Source organism: Syngnathoides biaculeatus, chromosome 10 (genome assembly GCF_019802595.1).
Source record: "Syngnathoides biaculeatus isolate LvHL_M chromosome 10, ASM1980259v1, whole genome shotgun sequence".
Lineage (NCBI taxonomy): Eukaryota > Metazoa > Chordata > Actinopteri > Syngnathiformes > Syngnathidae > Syngnathoides > Syngnathoides biaculeatus.
This window is the reverse complement of record NC_084649.1, coordinates 24,269,609-24,292,821: the sequence shown is the minus strand read 5'-3', so window position 1 is coordinate 24,292,821 and position 23,213 is coordinate 24,269,609. Positions and strand designations below refer to the sequence as shown.

The 23,213-nt window shown below is 41.0% G+C and overlaps 1 protein-coding gene and 1 long non-coding RNA gene across 3 annotated transcripts in view; one reads left to right on the top strand and one right to left on the bottom strand.

Annotated features, from left to right (window-relative positions):
* LOC133507187 (solute carrier family 2, facilitated glucose transporter member 1-like) overlaps positions 1 to 5,604 on the bottom strand; it is a 24,590-nt gene extending 18,986 nt beyond the window's left edge. The window contains exon 1 of the mRNA XM_061831986.1: positions 5,168 to 5,604. Within this exon, the coding sequence (XP_061687970.1) occupies positions 5,168 to 5,182 (15 nt within the window). The 5' untranslated portion in view covers positions 5,183 to 5,604. The remainder of the gene's footprint in view (positions 1 to 5,167) is intronic.
* LOC133507188 (uncharacterized) lies at positions 5,057 to 23,213 on the top strand. 2 transcript variants are annotated; one of them, XR_009796760.1, is made up of 4 exons: positions 5,057 to 5,192; positions 20,493 to 20,714; positions 21,214 to 22,158; positions 23,076 to 23,213. It is a non-coding gene; the product is annotated as an uncharacterized LOC133507188 (long non-coding RNA). The 2 variants fall into 2 exon arrangements; XR_009796761.1 differs by lacking the exon at positions 20,493 to 20,714 and having other exon boundaries at positions 5,058 to 5,192.

Sequence of the window (23,213 nt, the reverse complement as noted above, 5' to 3'; positions counted from 1 at the left end):
CCCGAGAGAAACAGGTCCCTCGCTGCCTGATTAAACTGTCGATGCAAAACAGAGAGTTTTCAAACATTTTGTTACCGGCGACACTTGTAAAAAGTTGATTTAAAATATTCATCTTGGCACACCCGGGAAACTTCAGCTCCATGTTTGCATGACCACAGGGCTAATAAGAGAAAATTATTAGTGCACTCAACCTATCATTTCAAGACAATCCAATGCCAGAAGAAAAAGTGAAAACTGATGAAAACCGCTTTGATTGCGCTTCAGTACAGCTGGACGCTCCCGTAAGCCACGCCTACGATGAACCCGTCGCGTTCCACCACAGGCCGCCACTTCCGCAGTCTCGACTTACACATCCGTGGGGAATCCAATCTGCGTTCCCCCTGCAACTTCACCGAGCTCAAAACATGACCTACATTTCCAACCGCACTTGTTTGATTGCGGATGCGGCTAAAGGCTTCACTAGCTTGCTGATTTATGCCCAATTTGAACTACACTAAAACAAAAGAAAACACGATTGACGTGCTTATGACTTTTGTACCCACTTTATGAGTGGCTAAATTCAAAATAATCTATATTCAGAGAGGTCAGAAAAGTATAGAAGAGATGTTTTACTGCATGCATGAGCAAAACAACTGATGAAAATTTGTACTTTCCCTTCAGAAAACATCTTCTCCATTGACTCATTCAACTCTGCATTTAAAGTCTCATGACGAAAGTGTTTATGGTCACTGTAATTTATTTCAAGAAACCAAGCATTCTATAATGCTGTACTTTATGAAAATATACAGTAATAGAATAAAAAAAAATCAAGTTTTGTTACACTTTGTGTCAAGCGAAAAGGTCACTGTGCTGCTGTCGACCTTGGCCACCTGGGGGCAGTAAAATACAAACAAATGGATCTGTACAGTACAGCTGTGTCGGCTCCCTCAGATTTTCGTAAAACATAAAGAACATATCCCTGTGAGTAATCTTATATTGAAAATCTAAATGTGTTGCTGCACTATTTGTGTCCATATCTCAAATATCCAGATGAAGGTGTTTGCATAGCCACGTGGCTAAATTTCACATCTACGCAATGAATTATACTTCAGTGTAATGCACAGGTGTCATATTCAAGGCCCGGGGGCCAGATGTGGCCCGCCACATGATTTCATGTGGCCCGTGAAGGCAAATCATGTGCATCAACTTCCAAGATTTTTGCAAAATCCAGACCAAAATTTCAAACTGTCATATCATAGATTATGACATTGAGATACTCCAAGCATTTTTGTGTTACCAAACATCAACAATAGCTGAAAAACCCATTACCCTTGGTTTCTGATTCCAAAACTCGTTGATAAATTTTAGTGTGTAAATATGATGGATCAATTAAAAATTTTCATGCTTTCAATCATAATGGCCCCCTGACAGAAACCGTAACTACAATGCGGCCCGCAAGAAAAACGAGTTTGACGCCCCTGGTGTTATGTGTTTGAGTGGAAACCTCTTGTTTTCCACAACTCCTTGTTGTTACAAAGTAACAACACCATAAGCAGCTCCAGTTCACCATGGGTAGCCGTTATTACCTCTCTTGTCAACGTTAAATTGCAGATTATTACTTCCCATTTCTTCCTCTCAAGAACAGCGGACCCATAACACCGTGGAATGTAATTTGTGCGCAACAGTGTGCCAAACATTTCCTGGTAATCCTAGTTATTATTAAACTTTCTTCAAAGAGTCTGGAACAATGAGCTAGTTTGACCTGAGAATGAGGTCTCCGGGGGGAAGCGATAAACGTGTAAAGGAGTTATGCAACTTGAGTTTGTCTACGTATATTCAAAAGGTGATTTTAATACCACAACATGCCAGACGGTCACATGTAGAGCTAATAAAATAAAGCTGGGCGCTCTGCTAAGCGTCGCTAAAGCAAACACGACGACCTTGGTGACAGAGCTCATCTCAAAATAAATCTTGTGTGTGGGACAAATCAAAGGTCCTTCATGTACACTGATTATGTACAGACCTCGTGGACAATTTTACTTGTGGAATAATGCTCGTTTATTGTTCATTCTAGAACAGATTGGTCTTGTTAGGTCTCATTAAAAGTGTAAAAACAATCGTAAAGGAAAGCGACATTTCAAATAGTAGGCGTCGGCTTTGGAGGCTTTGCCGTCATGCGCGGCGGTTCAAGAAAAACGTGCCTGATATTACATGAGCTTCTCGTCCAAATAAGCCGAGTTAACAGTTCGCTTGACCCCAATTAGCGTTTTATTCTTTGCAGAAGGGGGAACACACACAAGACATTGTTCGGAGTTAGGCCGCGGGCGGTTGCACCGTGCCGCTCTTTAGCTGCGATTGCCAAGTCAGGTGCAGGTGTGTCACGCATTAAATGATATTGACAGAACACACCTCGGAGCAACTAGAGCTGCCGAGTCGGGATGTCACAATGGACGTACGGGTGTACAATTACAGCTGGGACATCAACTCCCTGTAAATTTCCATTCCAAAAAAATAAAACTGCAGAGCCAGGATTTTTACTTCACTCTGTGAAAAGATTGCTCGAAATGACAAAGGATCGTGTGTCGTTTTTAAAATGCAAGATATGTTCTTGTGTAATGTACATAGAACATGATACGTGAACGAGTTGAACGGCAGTTTGCGTTTTTCGACCTAAAATGGTCATCGTTTGCGCTAATGCTAATCGTGATTTGTAACCATTTAGCATTTTGCTGTCTAAAATTCCATACACCAAACGTGTACCATACTTTCAGTACCAACATACAAAAAAAAAAAAAAAAAAATAGGTAGTGACAGCCCTACATGTGTGCAATTTGTGCAACTGCCCCCAGTTGGGCTGATGTACCCCCCTCGGTGGGGCGATGTGTGGAAACTGGGACCGGAGAGTCCCATCACATCCGCTGGGGCAAGAGCACAAGGGCCCTCGCAGGGTCAAAGTGCAGAAGACTGAAGCAACAACAGCTAAAGGAAACATTTTGGGGATCGCCGCAAAGCTGTTTTTACACACTTGGCCAATAAAGATGATTCTGATTCATCGCATTTCCTGTTTAGAGTATGAGCACAGTCGTGACAAGCTGCACTATAAACCCGAGACAGTATTATCAGACACCAGATAAAGTCTTGTTTAGTCCAACAACAATGGGAATAAACGACTTTGGTGACTACAAATAAGGCTTGATACCTTTCTATTGGACCATTCGGAGTAATTCAACAAAAACTTGCAGAGAATAACCTTGGTTGTTTTTAAAGGCGTCGGGTGATCGGTGACCTGCCACAAATGTCCATTTAGTATATTTGTACATAACTTTAATCACGGGTGGTGCATGGGTTGAGGAAGAAATCCCTAAATTGTGTTACAGATCTGGGACACCTCCATTTTCTTTACCAAGGTCACAGCCTGGTGAGCCGGAGCCTTTCCCAGCTGACTTGGTGACAGCCAGACCACAATCCGAACCAGTCAATCGCGCAAGCACGTACACAGAACCACGCTCTCAATGTGGTAACAGAACCCGCGCTACCTGCACAGAAGTCTTACTTCTTGGTAAGTGAACGGCAACACCATCAGTAATCTATCAGGGAACTTCCTTTGACTACTTTTTAATTACAGTTTTCAGTAAATAACATAAATCTGAAAAGGAGATTTTCCATATTAGGTCTGTTCTACTTTATGTGGGATGTTTTAAAGATACATAACATCACTCAACTACAGTATTGCACTGCAAGATGTTCTGTTTAAGTACACACTGATTTACATGTACTACTACTCATGAAAATCCTCCCCAGGAAAAAATTAGATTGAAGCACCAATAACATTGCCTCAGTAATTGTAAAGCTACTTTTTAATTATCAATATTACAGCAAGTCTAAACTAATACATATAGTGACAACAACGTGCAATATTCAAGCATTAAAAAAAATGGGCTGCTGTGCAAGGAATTGATGATTAGAATAAAAAAAAAACAGTTTCCTAATTTACTTGCTGATGCAAAGAAACATTTGCAAACAATATCCAGTTAATAAATTTAATGTCTATAATACTGCTACCTATTTTTAAGCATTTGATTGTGTTCAATGATTTTCTACCGATGTCATCAAACAGAGGGTCAACCTTTGTGCTCAAGGGTGACATTTTGATTTTTAAGACCAACACGGGAAACAACAGCAAGGTAATGAATAATATGAATATATGAATGAATAATGAGGTTATAAAATGTATACACCTCATTCCATATATTTTTTGTACTGCATGCATTTCAAATTAATTTTATTATAAAAAAATAACCAATTATGAATAAAAAACTACTTAAAATATTTTGTTTAGAAATATTATAATTTTATTCATATTTACAATAAATTAATTAACCAACTGTGAAAAATAACTACATAAAAAGTAACTAACCTATTCAAAGATATAATAAGAACTAATAATTGAAATATTATTTAAAACAAATATTATTCGTTTCCTTCTGATTAGGTAAAATGTAGGACTTGAGTTTTTCCCTCCTATTCATCTTATTAACTTGTGTTACACAGTGTTTAAATGTGAGACATTATTTACATTGTGATATTTTGTTTTGTTCTTTGCGCTGCATGTTCAGACTAAAAATCCGTGTTAATTTAAATGCTGGGTGGGACGGATTAAAGAACAGACCAGGCAGTGTGAGGCCCGCGAGCCATACTTTCCTCACCCTTACCATTGAGAATTTTTTTTTGTGAAGTTGATCTAATTATCAATATATAGGTATTTTTTATAGCATCAGTGAAAATTTGCTTTAAAAAAATAAAAAAAGAAGTGATGGGTAACCCATGCTGAATGAGCACAATATTTAATTTTTGTCGAATCTGTGAAATAAATGTCATGGCTAGTTGACATAATTAAGAAATAAAGATATATTAATGTTGAAAAATAGGACATGGAAGAGTACTAGTTGGATGGGAAATTTTTGTACGGTGAAAAGTCCTAAAATACATGCCACAACGATTCTCGAAAGTGCAGTCCAGAGAACGACGCTCCAGTTGCGGAGCATCACAATAATAGAAGCATCGGGTCCGAGGCGTGGGCGAACTGCATCATGGGTGATTAATGTGGCGTACTTGCTGAACTCCCTCACTCGAAAACTCAAAACTTAGCAACAGCAAGCGGCAAAAGAACGGGTTTGACAGAACTTACCTTTCCAGAATCCATGGCGGTGTCGGTAAGGCAACGGCTTCTCCTTGTCGTCTTGTTTGTTTGTCGTCTTCTTCGCCTCGGTTGAAGTCGTGAGGAATAATGGCAAAACTTCCTCGGCGCCGCTGTTCTAAACGTCAAGTCGGGAAAAAGCCTCTGTCATGCCTAATTGTGGTCTTGTTTCTCCCCCCAAAAAATGTCACGTCCCTCTTCTTTTTTTGTCACTTTTTGACCCGCTATTTTAAAAGTAAAAAACGCGGCGATGTCGTTCCGGCTCTCTTTCGCCTCAGTTTTTTTTTTTTGTCGCGTAGCTTCCTGGTTGGATAAAAAAAAAAAATATATATATATATATTTAAGTGTGTTCACGGAGTCTTGTTTTAGTCGTTCTCCCGCTTGGTTCTGTTGTCGCAGAACCCTAAAGGAAGCGACTCGTTCGACAGCGGAGCCGGTTGCGCTTCATATAATGTCGTGGAGATGACGCAATGTTGTGGGGAAGGGGGGGAGGGCCTTTCGAACACCGAGGCCCATCCTCTCTCTCAGCCAATCCCATTCAGGCCCGTTTTTTTTGGCAAAGCTTCTTCAACCTTTAACAGCTATTAATTTTGCCCACTCAAAGAAACATGAACGATACCATCATTAAATACAATATCAGGTATCTACCCACAAAGACAGATGACCTCACTTTAGCCACTTTTGTATTTGGAATTGGTCGTTACAAATCTTCTTCTTTTCCTTTTGGCTTGTCCCGGATTAGGGGTCGCCACAGCGCGTCATCTTTTTCCATTTAAGCCTATCTCGTGCATCTTCCTCTCTAACAGCCACAGTGTTCATGTCCTCCCTCATAACACCCATCAACCTTTTCTTTGGTCTTCCTCTCGCTCTCTCTTCCTTGGCAGCTCCATCCTCAGCACCCTTCTACCAATATACTCGCTCTCTCGCCTCTGGACATGTCCAAACCATCAAAGTCTGCTCTCGCTAACCTTGTCTCCAAAACATCCAACTTTGGCTGTGCCTCTAATTAGCTCATTTCTGAACCTATCCAACCTGCTCACTCCGAGCGAGAACCTCAACATCTTCATTTCTTCTACCTCGAGTTCTACTTTCTGTTGTTTCTTCAGTGCCACCGTCTCGAATTCGTACATCATGGCCGGCCTCAACACTGTTTTATAGACTTTGTCCTTCATCTTAGTGGATACTCTTCTGTCACACAGAACACCTGACACTAACTGTTCCACCTCTCTTGGACCCATTTCTTCACTTCCTTACCACCCTCTCCTTTACTCTGTATTGTTGACCCCAAGTATTTGAAGTCGTCCACCCTCCCTATCTCTTCTCCCTGGAGCTTCACTCTTGCCCCAGCACCCCTCTCATTCACGCACATGTATTCTGTTTTACTTCAACTAATCTTCATTCTTCTCCTTTCCAGTGCGCGCCTCCATCTTTCTAACTGTTCCTCCACCTGCTCCCTGCTTTCACTGCAGATCACAATATCATGTAGGAACATCATGGTCCAAGGGGAATCCAGTCTAACCTCATCTGTCAGCCTATCCATTACTACCGCAAACAGGAAGGGGCTTAGAGCGGATCCCTTGGTCGTTACAAATATCTACTTCAAAATATTCATTAACCTCAATTCAAGTTATCTAGGTGTCCCTAATCAAAGCTTAAAAAGACGAAATTAATAAATGGTTATCTGTGACTGGAATTATAACCTCAGTATTTCAAATCAAATTCGAGGTATCTCATACTAGAGTCACATATATCTGCAATTATATTGGAGAGTACATTGAACATTTCCTCGTATTAGTGATGAGTCTATCTGTCATGACAAACCTCATACATATGAACGTCAGAATTGAAGTCATTTGTCCAAGGTGAAATAATGTTGCAGCTGTCAATTGTCATCCTCATCATATAGCTCACGTTTGAGTACGCAAAACTCATTTACGGATATCTCAATATGTTATTACAGTTTTCACTAGGCAAAATCAACTCACAAATCTCTCCATCAGTTTTTTTTGACGAGTCAAAATTACTTTGCAGCTAATAGGAATATAAATTGCAGTTATTTAAAATGTAATTACGACCAGTCAGTCATTGTGGATAGCTGTGATGTGAATTCCAGATAGGTAAGATTTGCTTTTAAATGTGAGGGAAGCTTGTCATGCATTTCGAAACACAAAGAATCCTGCCCTGCCCCCGCCTCCCGCTCTAAAAAGCATTCGTACAACTGAAATATTCATACATAAGCCAAAAGATTCACTTGCAAGTCATGCAATGTGGCTTTCATCCCTCCAAAGAATAACACTGTGGCTCCTTTTGTGATGCAGTTGAAGTTTTATTGTTTTACTTTACTGAAAAGATATTTGTTTTTTTCTAGCGATAAGAGACACAAAAATGTTCTTTTTTTTTTCTGATCAAAATGCAAATTTCTATAGAAACCATCATCTGATTTTCCAAATTCTTGTCTATTACAAAGCAAACCATGCAAAAGACGAACATGGAAATTAGGTACTAATTAATTAAGGAGGATTTTCTACAAGATGTCATGAAAAAGCAAAACCCATGTATCGTGTTCATCCTTGGTAGGTTTGTTTTGTTTGGCTTCTTGATGCAATTTTAACAGAAAGTCAGGGATTAGGTGCAGGCACCACTTGTAGGCTTTGAAAATTGCGTTACGGTTCCATCCCACGTCATTTGTTGGGCTAGACGAAACAAAAATCCTCGTCAGTTAGTACACACTCCAAATGAGTAAGAATAACAGACTTCAAAAACAATGTTGAATTGTTATCATCAATGGGCGTATTTCCAAGACATAAACACAAATACTTGAAATGGAAAGAAAATAATCATGATGGCAGAGGAGGAAGAGCACCTGCATTTGTCTTTCGCCCATTTTTTTTCAAGGCAAACAATAACAGACATTTTTGTGGAACAAAGAGGCAACTTCACTGAACCAAACACTCAGGATGCCACTCAAAGGAGGCCCAATTTGTCCTGTTTGGGGAAAATGTGTGAACGCATGATCACAATGGAACACAGTCCTGTTCTCCGATGCTGGTTTACTTTCAAGTCGTTAAAATATCCCAAATGTCATTTATTCCTGGTTCAAAGGGCCTTTGCTGATACGCTTTTAATTGACGTTAGCATTCTTAACTGTCCTACAAGTGTTAAGGAGACGACCATTGTAGAATACAACTAAGTAAGAGTTAAACAAAGTCAAAGAGCTTCCCCTTTTGAAGAAAAATGGATGTTTTCAGCTCAGTGCAAATGTGCCATTTGTTATCAATGTTCTCTGGTCATTCACATGCTAGTCATTTGCCAGTGCACTACAGGCTATTCATAAACTATTCTTGCTTAAACTATATAAATAAATAGTCTTGCTCATTTTGAACTGTGCAGTAAGACCTTTTGCAGTCTATCAGTGAATTCTAGTAAAGAAAAACTTTAAAAACAAAAAACACACACGGACATGGAAGTAATACGTACTCTGGCCGCTGTTCAGCTGAGTCAAAAGGCTGCTGAGATTCACCTGCTCACAAAAGAAGCTGAGCTTTGTGCAGCCTTTCGCGTAATCCTTCCCTGCTATGTGATTCTCGTCGGTCAATGTGCATCACAATCCTTTGTGTTGCTAATACTCTTGTGAGGGCCCACTTGAAAACGCAGGGGGACCTCAGAGTTCTCTCTCACACCCCACTCAGTTCTTTGGGGATTTCACGTGGTGTCCTTCCTGGTTAAATGACTTGTGCATCAGCCTCATGATTAATGCCTAAACTTATCAAATAGACAGTAAAAAAGGCTACAATGAAACTTTATCGAAGGGTGGTGCATAGGCCAATAAAATTTGATGACAATACAGAATTTTATTACAGTTTGAGTCACAAATGCTGTCAACAAACGCAACCCCCTCATCCTCCTCCACAAACCAGAAAGTAACCTTTAACATAGCTGAAACATAACATAGAATGGATGGTGTAGAGGGGTCCTCAGTTTGTGATGTAGTTATGTTCTTTCATAGGCAACATAACCAGGTATTGTACCTAAATATGAATGTACCGTAGTCCGTAACTTATCCACGTTAACACTATGGTAAGTGCGTCATTCCAGTTATAAGAGACTATGGGCGTCCAGACCTCCAGTGTCTCTTGTAGCTACATATGTAAAATAGTTTTTGAGGTCTCCAGTTGGAAACATGGCCCCAATTGATCAAACCGTACACTTTCGCTCCCTTTTAATCCTCAAAGTTGAGGATTTCGACGTATGATAGGAAATGCGACAAGAGGAAGTACAGCTACGCCATCCACCTGTTGAGCACTATTTGCTTTCTTGGCTGAAGCTTTTCCACAAAAAAAAAAAAAAAAATAAAACTAAACACGGCATACGCAATCCGAACACTCCCAAGATTCCGGACTTGGGTTGATCCAAGAAAAACATTTTTGTTTCCTCTTTCTGCACAGCTTGGGCCATGGTCCCTCCAAACACAAACGCATCAAAGGTATCTTTTCATCGTAGGGTCACTGCAGTGCATTTCACTTTGTTTTTATTTCCTGTTGTTTACACCTGATTTATAAATTGAGATTCCACCTAGAATACGGTATATCAGTGCTGTCTGTCAGAGATGTGAAAGTCACTTTTCTGCTTGGATCTCAGGACCATGAGATGAATATTCTTAAAACCGCACCATGAATGATTGAGTCAATTTAGTCCTCATATTAAAGTCCTGTCTGTCACCCCAAAAAAAATTGGCACAAGGGCTGGATTTACACTGCATGGATTAATTTTTTTTGTGTAGCACATTTGGGATATGCTTCATGACAACGTTAATCGAAATAAACATATTTAATCGTATATCCTCAAATCAGAATGAGGCCACTTTCAATTGTTAATAAAAATCTGACACATATCAGATATCTGTAACCAGGAATGCTGAGTAAACACACAAATCAGATACAATGTAGTACCTTATACCTGATCAATTTATCCATCCATCCATCCATGAAAGATAAATATTTGTGGTAGTATAATGAAAAATTGGTCGCTATACATTTCTTTTACTACGACAGTTTTCCAAAAAGTTACGCCCACAATAAATCAGGGTTTACTATAAAGGCATTAAATCAGAATTTGGAAAACTGCAGAGTAAATATAGTCAAAGTCTCTAAACATTTAGGCACATATTGGGGCTATGCACAACCAACTTCCACATTTGGGAAAACATGTTGAAGCACTTTCTTCCGGTTCAGGTGGCTGGTGGAGCCGTCATGGCAGGAGACTGGGATAATGCAACTGTAGAAATACTGTATTAAATGTAATCACTAGCTTTCGGTTCGTACGATATATTCAAGAGCTCCCAAAAAATGGCAATATTTGAAGTTTAGGCCTTGTTCGTGTTTACGTATCGTATCATTTTTGCGCAAATGAATGACATTCAGGCTTTTAACTTTTGTCCAAAGAAACCAGCCATTAAGAAAACAAAATTGGAGCAAGATTGGGTTAAAACCATCATGTCATCAACACAGAATTATGCTAGTTGTTGCTTCATACACAGGGAGTCTGCTAATCTGCTTTCTAGGTTTGGTCACGGGAACCTTCACATATAGAGTCTTGTCAAAAGAAGCTAGCTTGCATATATTTTTGTAGTCCATGGTATGGTACTGAATGCAGGTATGTACTTTGCTCAGGAGTTAAGGATCCCTAAGAAGAAATTATTATGAACATCGGCGCTATGTGAGGAAGTGCAGTTGACCTCGTTCTGTGCTTCGAGCAATGAGTTATGGACACTGTCTCTTTGTCCCCACTTTTCCCTAGGCTCACAACTCGCATGTCTGGTCAGGCAAGGTCACCTGATGTCCTGTCATTCATCTTCCAAACATTTGGACAGTAATCGACTGGCAGTGCCTTGTGCCAAGCCGTGCCCAACAGTGGCTGTTAAAGTCATGACTGATGTCCACCCTCTGAATGGAAGTGGACAAGATAACTGGGTCCTAGCTAAGGGGTGTGATTTCTCACAAAACCAAGGATACGGAACATTTGAGGAAATGCACTCTGCAACAATGGCAGGCAGCCAATAGAGGAGGACAGTCATTGTGACACAGCTCTGGCGGTTTCTCTGTATATTGGTCATTCCATGCATTTTTGCTAGAGCGACTATTTCCACTGCAAGATCCTGAAATGCGGACAGACATTTTTTTTGGATAGATTTAATAGTACTCTTTCTTACTATGCAGGACCATGTTCAGGTCATTATGAGTGAAATGCTTTTTGACCATTTAGTATAGCAGTTAATTCTCCTGTGTCTTTGATAAGAACCCAACAATGGAAGATATTTCTGTAATGACATTATGAAACACTGACTGTCGTGGAATCGTTAAATAGCGCATACGAGTGGGAAATCACCACTTTTTCAGCTCTTAAATGATCTCAGATGCTAAAAAAATTGTCGATCAACACTGTCCCACTATTTCATGTCGGTGTTTTGTACAAAATTTTAAAAAAATTCAAATCATGGCTTTGTCGCTAATGACCTTCAACTAGCGAACGAGCATACTTGAAGTTCCCATTGGTTTTCAACTGAAATGTCTCACCAATTGGACCCGTTGCCCTGGGGGTTGCAGGGTCTACGACCATTCCGCTGGAACAGTGATGGTTAGCTTGGAAACTAGTCGCAAGGAATGTTTCACAATCGTGAGACAGATCTGTTTTCAGGGTTTTATTCAGTTGCTTTTGGAGTTTGTGGCCGTTAATCTCTACTTTTATTGACTGAATTCATCAGTACGATGTTGAGTGTTTGGTGCTAATTCGCATGGGAACAGCTAAATGGCTCCGTTTTCCCTCGTTCGTCCGACACTTTGGGCCTAAAATCCTTGTCATCGTTCATTTACAGTTCCTCCAACTCCACCTGAAAATAGAGCACCAACCAGCCATCTAAAACTGAGGCCAACTGTTTGGCTAATTGCTCTTGCACTGTTTCTATCAGCAGACACTGATAACTTCGACTACAAGCATGCACACACGTCGTGCATTTCCACTTGAGCATCTATATCTGTTGCCGGTTAACCGATAAACTTCCACCTTGCATGGGAATGTACCTTTTAAGACCTTTAGCTTAACTCAACTGAGAATTAAATTGTTAGGTTTGCATTGTCATTGTGCCGTTCGCGATCAAAAATGCAGTTGATTTTTGGGGAGAGGGATGAACAGTAAAGAACTGCCAGGGTCAACATAAGCAGAAAACCAGTTTGACCTGGTTATCAATCTTTTGTGTGTGTGACAAAGTCCCGTGAGGAATGCTTTACAGGTGTGTTCAACGTAGACTGGGGGGGTTACCTGTTGTTGTAACCGATGCCCGCCTTTTTGCAACAGCTAGATTTCTCAATAATATGCAACATGAAAAAATGCTTTGCGCTGATTGGATCAATCATCTTTTTAACATAAAAATGGGAAAAATCGCTTCAGTCTGGTTGCCCATTGGTGAATGGCATTACTTTGGCAGCTGACCCGAGCATTCATAGCGACCTCACGTTCGTTTCATTGTTCACGCACTGCTCGTAAGTCACAACCCAACAGAAGGGAGGACGTGTCATGTGGGTGAAGTAAAAAAGAGGAGGATATTTTGAGAAGCCAGACCCATCCAGTCACTATGACGTCACTGGGTCGCGGTGCGACATTCATCTGTCACGTACATTTGCCAATAGTGAATGCAGTTTCATTATGCATACATCTTAATATTCTTCTAAAACACGAGAAGAGCATGCTTTTATATCCCATTTTTGCATTGGTTGTGGTGCCTGCACAGGAAGCCGGTCGCCTGCTTCAAATGCAGAAATGCACTTCCAGAAAGTGTGTGAACTCTTATTTTATGTAGCCATTTGTTCCTCAACTCCTCTGAGTTTCACAAGATGGAGTGTCGAACTAAGGAATGCTAGAACTGTCTTAGTATCTTGAGCATTTGCGGGCCCCTGGCTATATGGCAGGGGGCCTAAAACTGGTCCATCGATAAACACTGAGGCAAAAATTAACTACAAAAGTCAGTTTTTTGCCCGATTGTTTTTGACAATCTTTTCTATGGGGGGAGGTTCTGATAACTCCTCACCTTTGAGCTCTGATCTGACAATGTTTGCAGATGTTGATGTTTCCCTTGAAATTAAAAAAAAAAAGAGAAGAAAGCTCTCCCTGTAAGAATCCTTTCCTCTTCTTAGAGGGGGCCCACACAATTGCACCTCTGTTGTGACCTTCTAAAGCTGCCCAAATCTGAATCCCCTTCAGCTGCTTATGACTGTGGGCATCTTCCAAGAAGCCTTTCCCAGACTGTTTAAATCTCACCCAGGTTAATTGACTTTTGTGTTGTTTTTTCCTTCAAATTATTGACAATGAAAAAAAAAACGTGATAACCATTTCGATGTTTTTCTGGCATCGTTCTTTTGGGCTTGAGCTGTCCTTAACTCCCGTAGACATGTTTGTGTGTTGCTGTTATGTGAATTATAGGATTAGCTTTGAATGTGTTGCATAACAAAGGTGAAATTCCGACTCCCGGGAGAACACATTTACGAGGGCATGCAAGTGCACGAACATACCGCTTTGTTGTATTTACATACATTTGGATTGTTAAATTATTATTAGTCAAGTCATTCCTTGTGTGTGTGTTGTTACACACTTGGCCAATAAAGATTATTATGATTGTCCCTTAAATAATGACCCTCTAATAAACACTGTACCCAATTACGTGGAATACGTTACCTACACAAAATAAATCCCTCCCTCAAATATATGCCCCTTTTTTTCCTCATTAGGAAAATGCGTCATGAGTTTAGCATGCTTTATATAATTGATTTACCTTCGTTACCTTATATTCACCTTGATATGCAGAGTTTTTTTTTTTTTTATAAACATTTGTGAAGGATTGGGTTGCTCTCAGGAGCTCAGTAAATTCCAGCGTAGAACTGTGATAGGATGCCACCTGTGCAACAAGTCTAGTTGTGAAATTTGCTGGCTTCTTAATATTCCACAGTTGACTGTCAGATGGATTATATGTACTGTACGTGGAAGAGTTTGGAAACGAGAGCAACTCTGTCACAAAGTGGTAGGACACGTAAACTGATGGAGGTTGGTAAGAGGATGCTGAAGTGCTTAAGCACGAAGAGGTCGGCAACTTTCTGTTGAGTCAGTCGCTGAAGAACCACCAAACTTCATTTGTGTGCAGAGTAGCTGCAGAACGGTGTACAGAAACCTTCATGGAATGGGTCTCCATGGCCGAACAGCTTCACAGATTTAATTTATGGTGTGGGAGTGATTTTTCAGAGTTCCAATGCAATCCTGCACCATATCAAAGAGATTTTGGACAATTCCGTGCTCCCAAATTTGTAGGAACAGTTTGGCAGCTGGCCGCTTCCTCTTCTAACATAACCGTGTACCAGTGCACAAAGCAAGGTCCATAAAGACAGAGGCTGGTGTGAACTTGACTGGCCTTCATAGAATCTCGAATCCCGACCTCAACCCGATATAACGCATTTGGTATTAATTACACCAGAGACTGAGAGCCAGGGCTTCTCGTCCAACATCAGTGTGTGACCTCGCAAATGCGCTTCTGGAAGAATGGTCAAAAATTCCTGTGAACACACTCTTAAAGCTCAGGGACAGCCATCTCAGAAGAACTCTAGCGGGTATAGCTTATAAAGGGTGGACCAACCTTATATTGAACCCTATCGATCGGGAATGGGGTGCCAATTATGGCATTATCTGAGTCAAGACATACCCACGTTTATCAATGCTATCGTTCTGAAACTGTACAGAAGTTAATTGTTCAGTTTAGTTGATAACCGAGACAGCGGCACATGAACAATCTTTCAGATGAAAATAAGTGTAGAGACCCATTAGGAGTATTAAATACTGTCCTGCATTATGTGTAAATGATGTGATTCCGGTAACTTGAAATGTGGTCGTGTCACAGTGTTTGCATCATTTTTATGTTCCAGTAGTCTACAAGCCCTATAGGTTCACGCAGTCAGCCTTTGTTCTTGCCATCCTGAAAAATAGATATTCTTCATTTTACACAAATATTCAGTTGCATTAGCTATGAGAAATGGTCCCAAAACTTCTACGTCTTTGTTCAAGGGCAAGGTTGGACAAAATTGGTGAAAACATATCCATTGTTTGAAGTTTTGTTTACTCCAGATTTTCCAAGATCTAATTGCAGCTGCACAGAGAAGGTGATTGTGCTAGAATGTTAGAATTTGTGAATAACTGCATAAGATTCTGCACACTGACCGACAGCTTGTAATGGATGCAAAGGAATCAGAAGCTGCCACTGACAAACCCTGAACTAATTCTTTGATACTCTCTTTAAGATGCTTTTATTTTAGACGAAAAATTTGTTGACATGATGTTGAAAATAAGGTTTTGTTTCATAAGGTCACACTTAGTTCACCTCGAACAGTTGTACAATACAAGAAATGATAATAATGTTTCCTTAAAGTCTTGCACCAATACTCGAGGCTGAATCAACACTGTGTGCTTCAAGTGACACAATTCTGATGTGATTTGCGCTTATGTGGTAGAATTGTGATATGCTTCATGTGTATTGTGCCATTTCTCTGCTAACGTTTCTATGTGATTATTCTCTTTATTTTTGTCTATAATATATTCAATGCAGTTAGAATGGGCTTCAGTTAGCCGTGGATTATCACGGGGGCCACTGTCGGTCGTTAATCATGATATCAAATGTTACAATACTGATACTTTTTTTCCCATTTTACCCAGCACTATTTCATAGTAGCATCAATAGAAAAAATATTGAATTAGATACCTTCAGATCAGGCAATCAGGCTTCTTGTAAATGTTTAGAAAGTTCAAATATGTACTATATATCTAAATCCACACATGGGGTGTACGCTGTCAGTGCAAGTTTGATTTCATGGAAACACACCAATTGGTGACTAAGTAACCACACACACACACACACACACATACACGCACAACCCACCCATTGTGAGTTTAACCTAAAGCAAAAGAATGGCTAATCAAACATGGTCGAAATATGTTACATCACAGGTTTACCCAGTGTTACTCCCCTGTCTGTAGATTACGAGAGGCTGGCTGCTTGAAAAGTAGATCTTGGGGTAAACAATTGTAGATGGTGGCCCTGTGGAGTAATGTGGAGGTTACTCTGATTCAAACCATTTGGGAGAAGCGACAATCCAGGGCCACTAAACACGGAATGACACTGACTACTTGCTTTCTGAAGTAGCGCTTAAGTAGCACGGTGATGCAACTGGTTCGAGCGTTTGCATGTTCTCCTTGTGCCTGTGTGGGCTTTCTCTGGGCACTCTGGTTTCCTCCCACATCCCAAAAACATGCATTCATTGATGACTTTAAATTGCCCTTAGATGTGAATGTGAGTGCTGCTGTTGTCTGCCTCGATGTGCCCTGCGATTGGCCGGCAACCAGTTTAGGTTGCTCCCCGCATCCTGTCTGATGACAGCTTGGATAGGCTCCAGCACTGCCGTAACCCTTGTGAGGATAAGCAGATAATGGAAGGATGGATGTATTGCTTACTCCCATGTTCAGTCTGCGTAAACGCAGCCTTATGCATGTCACTGGAAATTAAATAAAACAAAAATAGACTATAAATTGGAATTCAGCACCTTAGCCTGAAGTGCAAATCCAAAACAAGCAAGTTTTGAAATGGGTATTGTATGTGCTGGATGAGGCAGCTTAAAGATTTGTGTTATGCTTCCACATGCCTTCATGAACTCAGGCGGTGTGGTTGACTCTGTGCGAGGTGACACGCTATTGCTAAGGCAACAACTACTGGAAAGTGTCTTAAGGTTCTTTTTAGAGAGCTGGCACGTTCAGCGGGCACATCGACGCTTTCTCAAGCCCATTCTTCTTCTGCCTCTTCTTCAACCCTCTTGTGAAATGGCGAGATAAAGCACGGCGTCCAACAAAAGGTCTTGTGTGTGTGTAAGTCAAAATCTGCGTGGCACTGGCCTTTCTCAATCTTGTTGTTTAGGTTTTGTCCGTGTATCAGTTTGTTACAACTGCAGGAGTGGGCCGTGAGCCGTTTGGTACCGAGTGCGACAAAAGATGCTGAAAATATTGGGAATTCAGTCATGATATTGATCACTTTGCATTCCTCACAGCTCTGTCTGATTCGTATTAACAAACTATTTGATTTATTGTTATTACAAAACAAAATTCCATGTTATGTCAATGTGATTGTGTTGTGTTTTAACTAAAAGATACTAATACAAATATCGATTTCCAGAATGATCTATTGTAACAAGTGTTTATTGCAAAATAACCAAAGAACACAATCACCCTCAGAGTCCCTAAATGCTCTTCATGCAACCATGAAGTGATTGTGTAATGTAAACAATGTCATCCAAACTGAACTGGTTATAAATAAGATCGTTTATCTCCCATCATGCAAAGGCTCGTGAAGTGTTTGGCCAAGTATTCTCCTTGAAGTCCCAAATAAAATCTGGCACTCTTGGACAAAAATGAACTGTCGTTCAATAATGTTTACATACGCCAAATTGAGCGTGTTCTAGATAACGTATTTTGGGCAGAAATACTGTATGTAGCTTTTATTTGTCAAGACCTATCCATCAAAATATTGCTTGATGTTTAAACGCCGCACGGCGCAAACAATGTTGGGTGGAGCATACCTTTACATGGCAGAGATGCTGAAATAACCTAAAATTTGGGAAGATATTGCATTGTTGTTGCAGCGCTGCCATCTTCCTGGCGCGCATTCCATCTTCAGGTGCAAAAACCAAAGTAACTCTCAAACAAGGAAGTGAAGTAAAAGCGAAGCAGAAGATTGCGATCTTAGTTAGCTAAATCTGATAACTATCAGATGCCTTATCATAACTGAGAATTTTTTTTCTTGCTCTTTTCCTTCCTGCCTCTCTTGAATCAGATAACCATTGGAACAAAATGAAAGTCAACATTTTGGCATAGCAAAATATTAGTGGAAATTTCCGGTGCGAGGGCAGAAATCAAGAGTTCAAACGCAAATGCCTACGAGCAGACTGGCTATCATGGCATCGCATTTGTATCTGCTATGTCCACATTTGGCTAAGAGATTAATCATGTTAAATTTGGAAAGCTGTCTCTCAGTCATCAACCATGTGCTTTACCATGAGATGACTTCATCCACTGTCCTATTGTTTGGTTCTTATCTAAATCCCTTTTCAGCACTGTCTCCTCTTTTGCGTTCTTCTCCCATACGAATAACAGTGACTTTATTCACCCTAACTCAGTCATAATGACATCAACTCAGATCAAATCCAGAAAGACTCTGTTTCAGCTATTTTGTTTGAGCTTACAAGCACATGTGATCCCCTTGTCAATGGGTAATACAAACGAAAGGTTGGTTTACGACCGGGTCAAACAAGCTGACCCTCACTCTGTTGAGAGTGTTGATCACATTTCACAATATCTACATCAATAGATACTGCACAATCAAGCAGGTCCACAGGATCTTGAGGATAGTAGCGATGTGTGGAAGATAACTAGCTCGGCAGTTGACATGACACTTTCCTCCCTTTTTAAGGTTTAGGATTAATGTATGGGGTAATTCAAGAGATTCTAGTTTCAGTCCACTCAACTGTTTTTCGTTTCTACAATGATTTTGACTCATACTAGTCACGATATAATGTTGTGAGATAGCCAATTAGGAAGTGACTATTTCTTCTTTTTTGTATTTTCCATAAATCTCAGTCCCCTCTGACTCTTAGAGGTCTGTCTCGATACTACAACAGACAGGATTTGAGACGCACGATTGTCGGTGGGTATGTTGCCTGTGGTGTGCTGTGTTGGTCCACTCAAGTACAGCAGCACTGTTACGTGTGGGGTCTTTAATATTTAAAAAAAATGGTTAAAATGTTATAAGTTTGCATGCAAGTACTCTGTTTTAGCGTCGGCCATCTGTCGGGGATTTCTGCTTCCGTTTGGGGCTTATTTGTGTGAATTTTGCATCAAAAGTAAATTTTCACCAGATTTCTGCTGAGCTTTCACGCATGGTATAACCATGAAAACTAGAGACCCGTCTGAAGGTAAGTTGCAGGTTTCTAGGAGGTGCCAATGAGCAAGTTTTAGGAGGCTGTGCTCAGGCCCCCTAAAATACAAACATTTTCACACAGATGCACTAGTTCTGCAGAAGAAGAGGAAGAATAGACAATTCCAAAAGACCATTTGCATCACTTGATTAATTTTTTAAAAATCTAGAAGGATGGAGGTTTAAAAAAAAAAAAATCCTGCGATGCATTCAGAAGCTAAAGAATCCAACCCAATGAATTGTCATGTTAATTGCTCACAGAATTTATCAAAACATCCATTGCGTAATGTTGTTTGAGCTAATCAGTGTCAATATTTTGACGTTCCCAATGACACATTATTGGAGATTAATGGCTTCCGGCTTTTTGGCTCTTGACTGCAAACCAAAAACCAAACCAGAGCAGGCTGGTTGGTGCACTGGTCACTGTAATCACACAACGGGGGCTTAATTCTTATTCTTCTTGTCCCATCAAACCCAACAAGGTCTCGATTCACTGTGAGCACCTCCCGTCGCCCGACTCAACTGAGTGAGCAGCAGGCAAGAGGCCAAAATGTTGCCATAACTCTGCTGGCTAGATCGCTGACACACTCCTTTTCTTCACAGAGCCCTCCGTCGGACATTGGGGCCCGTGCAAACCCGCGGCCCCCTCATCCCTCACTAGGATGGCGAGAGGTGCATTCTGGGAGTAGCTGAAAGTCACGATAAAGCCCAGAAAAAAAGCGCATTAATGTAAATGTTGCCGTTAACCTTTCCCATGACCCTCCTGCCATTGTTGCACAGTACACTCACCGAAGTTGTTGCTTGGTGCGCGTCAATAATTGTCAAGCAAGCCGAGAGCTCAAAACACACACTCACCTACACACAGACACAAACCCATCCCGTTAGTAGCATAGCAGCAAAAGTGACCGACATTATATGACCCCTTTGATTGACCGGCGACCAATCACCAGTTAGGGATATTAAAAACTCATTGCAATGGGGTAATTTTACAACGCTGTTTCAATGTCAATTGCCGAGCCGTGAGCCGGAGAAAAAATTATTACAGAAAACTGTAAAGCCCAATATGTCAAATGCTGATGGCCTCATGTCTGTCTTAATGATACCTGAAAAGAATCCTGAAAAAATCTAGTCTCAGTAGAGGTTCTATTTTGCAATTGGGAAAACAAATTGCGATAAGAAATGGAGCTTCTCTCTATGCAACTTTTTTGGGTATATATTAATTGTAATTATGCCGTCTAATTCTCTTAGTAATGTGATACTTTCCAACAGGGTCAGCACAAGCAGAAAGGGTGAGGGAAGAGTTAAAATCTTGCTCAGATTGTTCATGACAAAAGGAGATCGTCTCAACCAGCCTCCCCCACTTCTCATCATTATGTCCATTTGGAAACATGTCACTCCCGCCCGCTACCTCGACAAAAAAAAAAACAGGCTGTCACACGCCATTAGCCGTTCGTCTGAGCTCGCCGGACCGTGCGGGCCGAGCCGGGTGAGGTAAGCTTGGAATGAAGCGACCGGGGGAGGACATGCAAACCTGCTGTCCTCTCATTAAACCCTCTGTTGTCCGATTACGACTCTCACTCCACTGAGTCATGAAAATCATGATGAGTTTATCATCAACACTAACATATTGCTCGGATTTTTTTTTTTTTTTTTGTGAAATCAAAGTCACTTTTCACCTGAAAACGAGATGATTTCAGACATTAAAACAGAATTTTTGCTATCTAGATAAACTTAAATGTGATGTTGGGAAGATTAGTTACAAACTTGCAAAATTCACGTGACAAGTTGAAAAAGTACAAACTGAATAAGTTCAAAAACGTAGGTGAAGAGATATTTTTGTGTGTGTTAGGGCTTTGATTATTATTATTGTTTTTTTTTTTTAACTTGTACTTATACAATATTTTACAAGGCTTACAATGACTGAAAATGTAAGAAAACACATTAGGCCTTTAGGAAGTTGTCTCTTAGTAAAAATGCAAATTTCCAACAGGATCACAGGAGCACTGCTGGACCCCCTGCGATTTGCATACCGAGCAAACAGGTCTGTGGATGACGTAGTCATAAACAGGACCGTACTTCCTCCTAGAACAACTTGATGGCGTGGGGAACTAACCGAGGATCCTGTTTGTGGACTTCAGTTCTGTGTTCCACACCATGATCAATGACTCCTCTCCTTCAAGCTTCTGCAGCTCAGCATCTCGCTTTGCATTTGCCAATGAATTTATCACTTTCTAATGGGCAGGACACAGCACGTGAGACTGGGTGACACCACCTCATACACGTGCACCATCAGCACTGGAGCACCCCAAGGTTGTGTCCTCTGCCCACCGCTCTTGTTTCTCTACAGAAACATCTACACTTTAACAGCTGTCAAACTCCTGAAGTTTGCAGATAACACCACAATCATCACCCTCATCAAAGTTAGGGGTGAGTCTGTATCAACAGGAAGTGGAGCATCTAGAGCTTTTGGTTTGGCTGACACAACCTGGAGCTCAACACCCTCAGGACTGTGAAGATAATTGTCGACTTCAGGAGACATCCTTCACCACAGCTGCAGCTCATCCTGTCCAACAGTCCCTTGTCAACTGTCGAGACCTTCAAGTACCTGGGAATTCTCACTCTCTTGGGACCTGAAGTGGGAGACTAACATCAACTCCATCCTCAAAAACGCCCAGCAGAGGATGTACTTCCTGTGCGCTTCTGAGGAAGTAGGGCCTGCCACAGGAGACATTGACGCAGTTCTACGAACCAGTCATGTGTTCATCCAGTACAGTTTGCCTTGGTGCTGTAAAAAAAAAAAGGACAAATTTCAACTGCAATGAACAATTAGGACTGCTGGTAAAATTATCAGTACCTGCCCTCTACCCATCCTTGAGCAAAATCCTCTTAGACCATCCATATCCTGCTCACCCACTCATGCAGCGCCTTCTCTCAGGTAGGTGCTATTGAAGAATGCTAACGAAAACTGGTAGACATTCCAACAGCTTCTTCCCTCTTGCCATTAAATTGCTGGAGGCTAAGTGACTCTACCCCGTGCGTTTTTATGGCTCAAATTATTTACCATTATTTATTTATCTATTGTCATACCAGGTCGGCACGGTGATGCGGCTCTAGAGCATTGACCTCACAGTTCTGAGAACTGGAGTTCGAATCCCGGCCCCGCCTTTGTGGAGTTTGCATGTTTTTTCCCCATGCCTGTGTGGGTTTTCTCCCGGTGGGCATTCCGGTATCCTCCCACATCCCCAAAACATGCATTAATTGGAGACTCTAAATTGCCCGTAGGTATGATTGTGAGTGCGACTGTTGTCTGTCTCTACGTGCCCTGTGATTGGATCGCAACCAGTTCAGGTTGTACTCTGCCGTCTGCCCGATGACAGCTGGGATAGGCTCCAGCACTCCCGCCGCCCTTGTGAGGATAAGCGGCTGAGAAAATGAATGGATGGATGGATGGGACACCAATGCGGCTCCAACCTCTGGAGTCATATTTCTTGCGTGTGTTTTTTACATACTTGGTAATAATGAATCTTATTCCAAATTCTTGTCTTTGTTTACAAAAATGCAAAATTCAGGTTCACTGAAGACAAAATTTTCATTGTACAAAACATGTTCTTTTTACTAACAGCTCATTATGTATGAAAAAAAGATTAGTGAAATGCATAGGGGCATAAAGGAGTTATAAAGCATTTAAAAAGTAGATTTAGACATCACTTTGTTCATTGTGTCACACATCCAAACCCTCAATCCCCCTAAATTGGACCAATCTAACTCCTGATCATAAATTGGTGAGGGATTTACACGTGCTACGGCTCAGTCACGCAACGTTAACATGATTATTTCTGTGTTATTACCTAGGCTCATCTTTGCTCATGAGGGCGTCCGTGGTGGACGTGTCTGATGACGACTCGTCCCCTGTGAATCCGTGACGAACGCCAGATGAGCCAAGCCTTCATACTACTGTGCCTTGGCTTCTCAACTGTCCCAGAGCTGCAA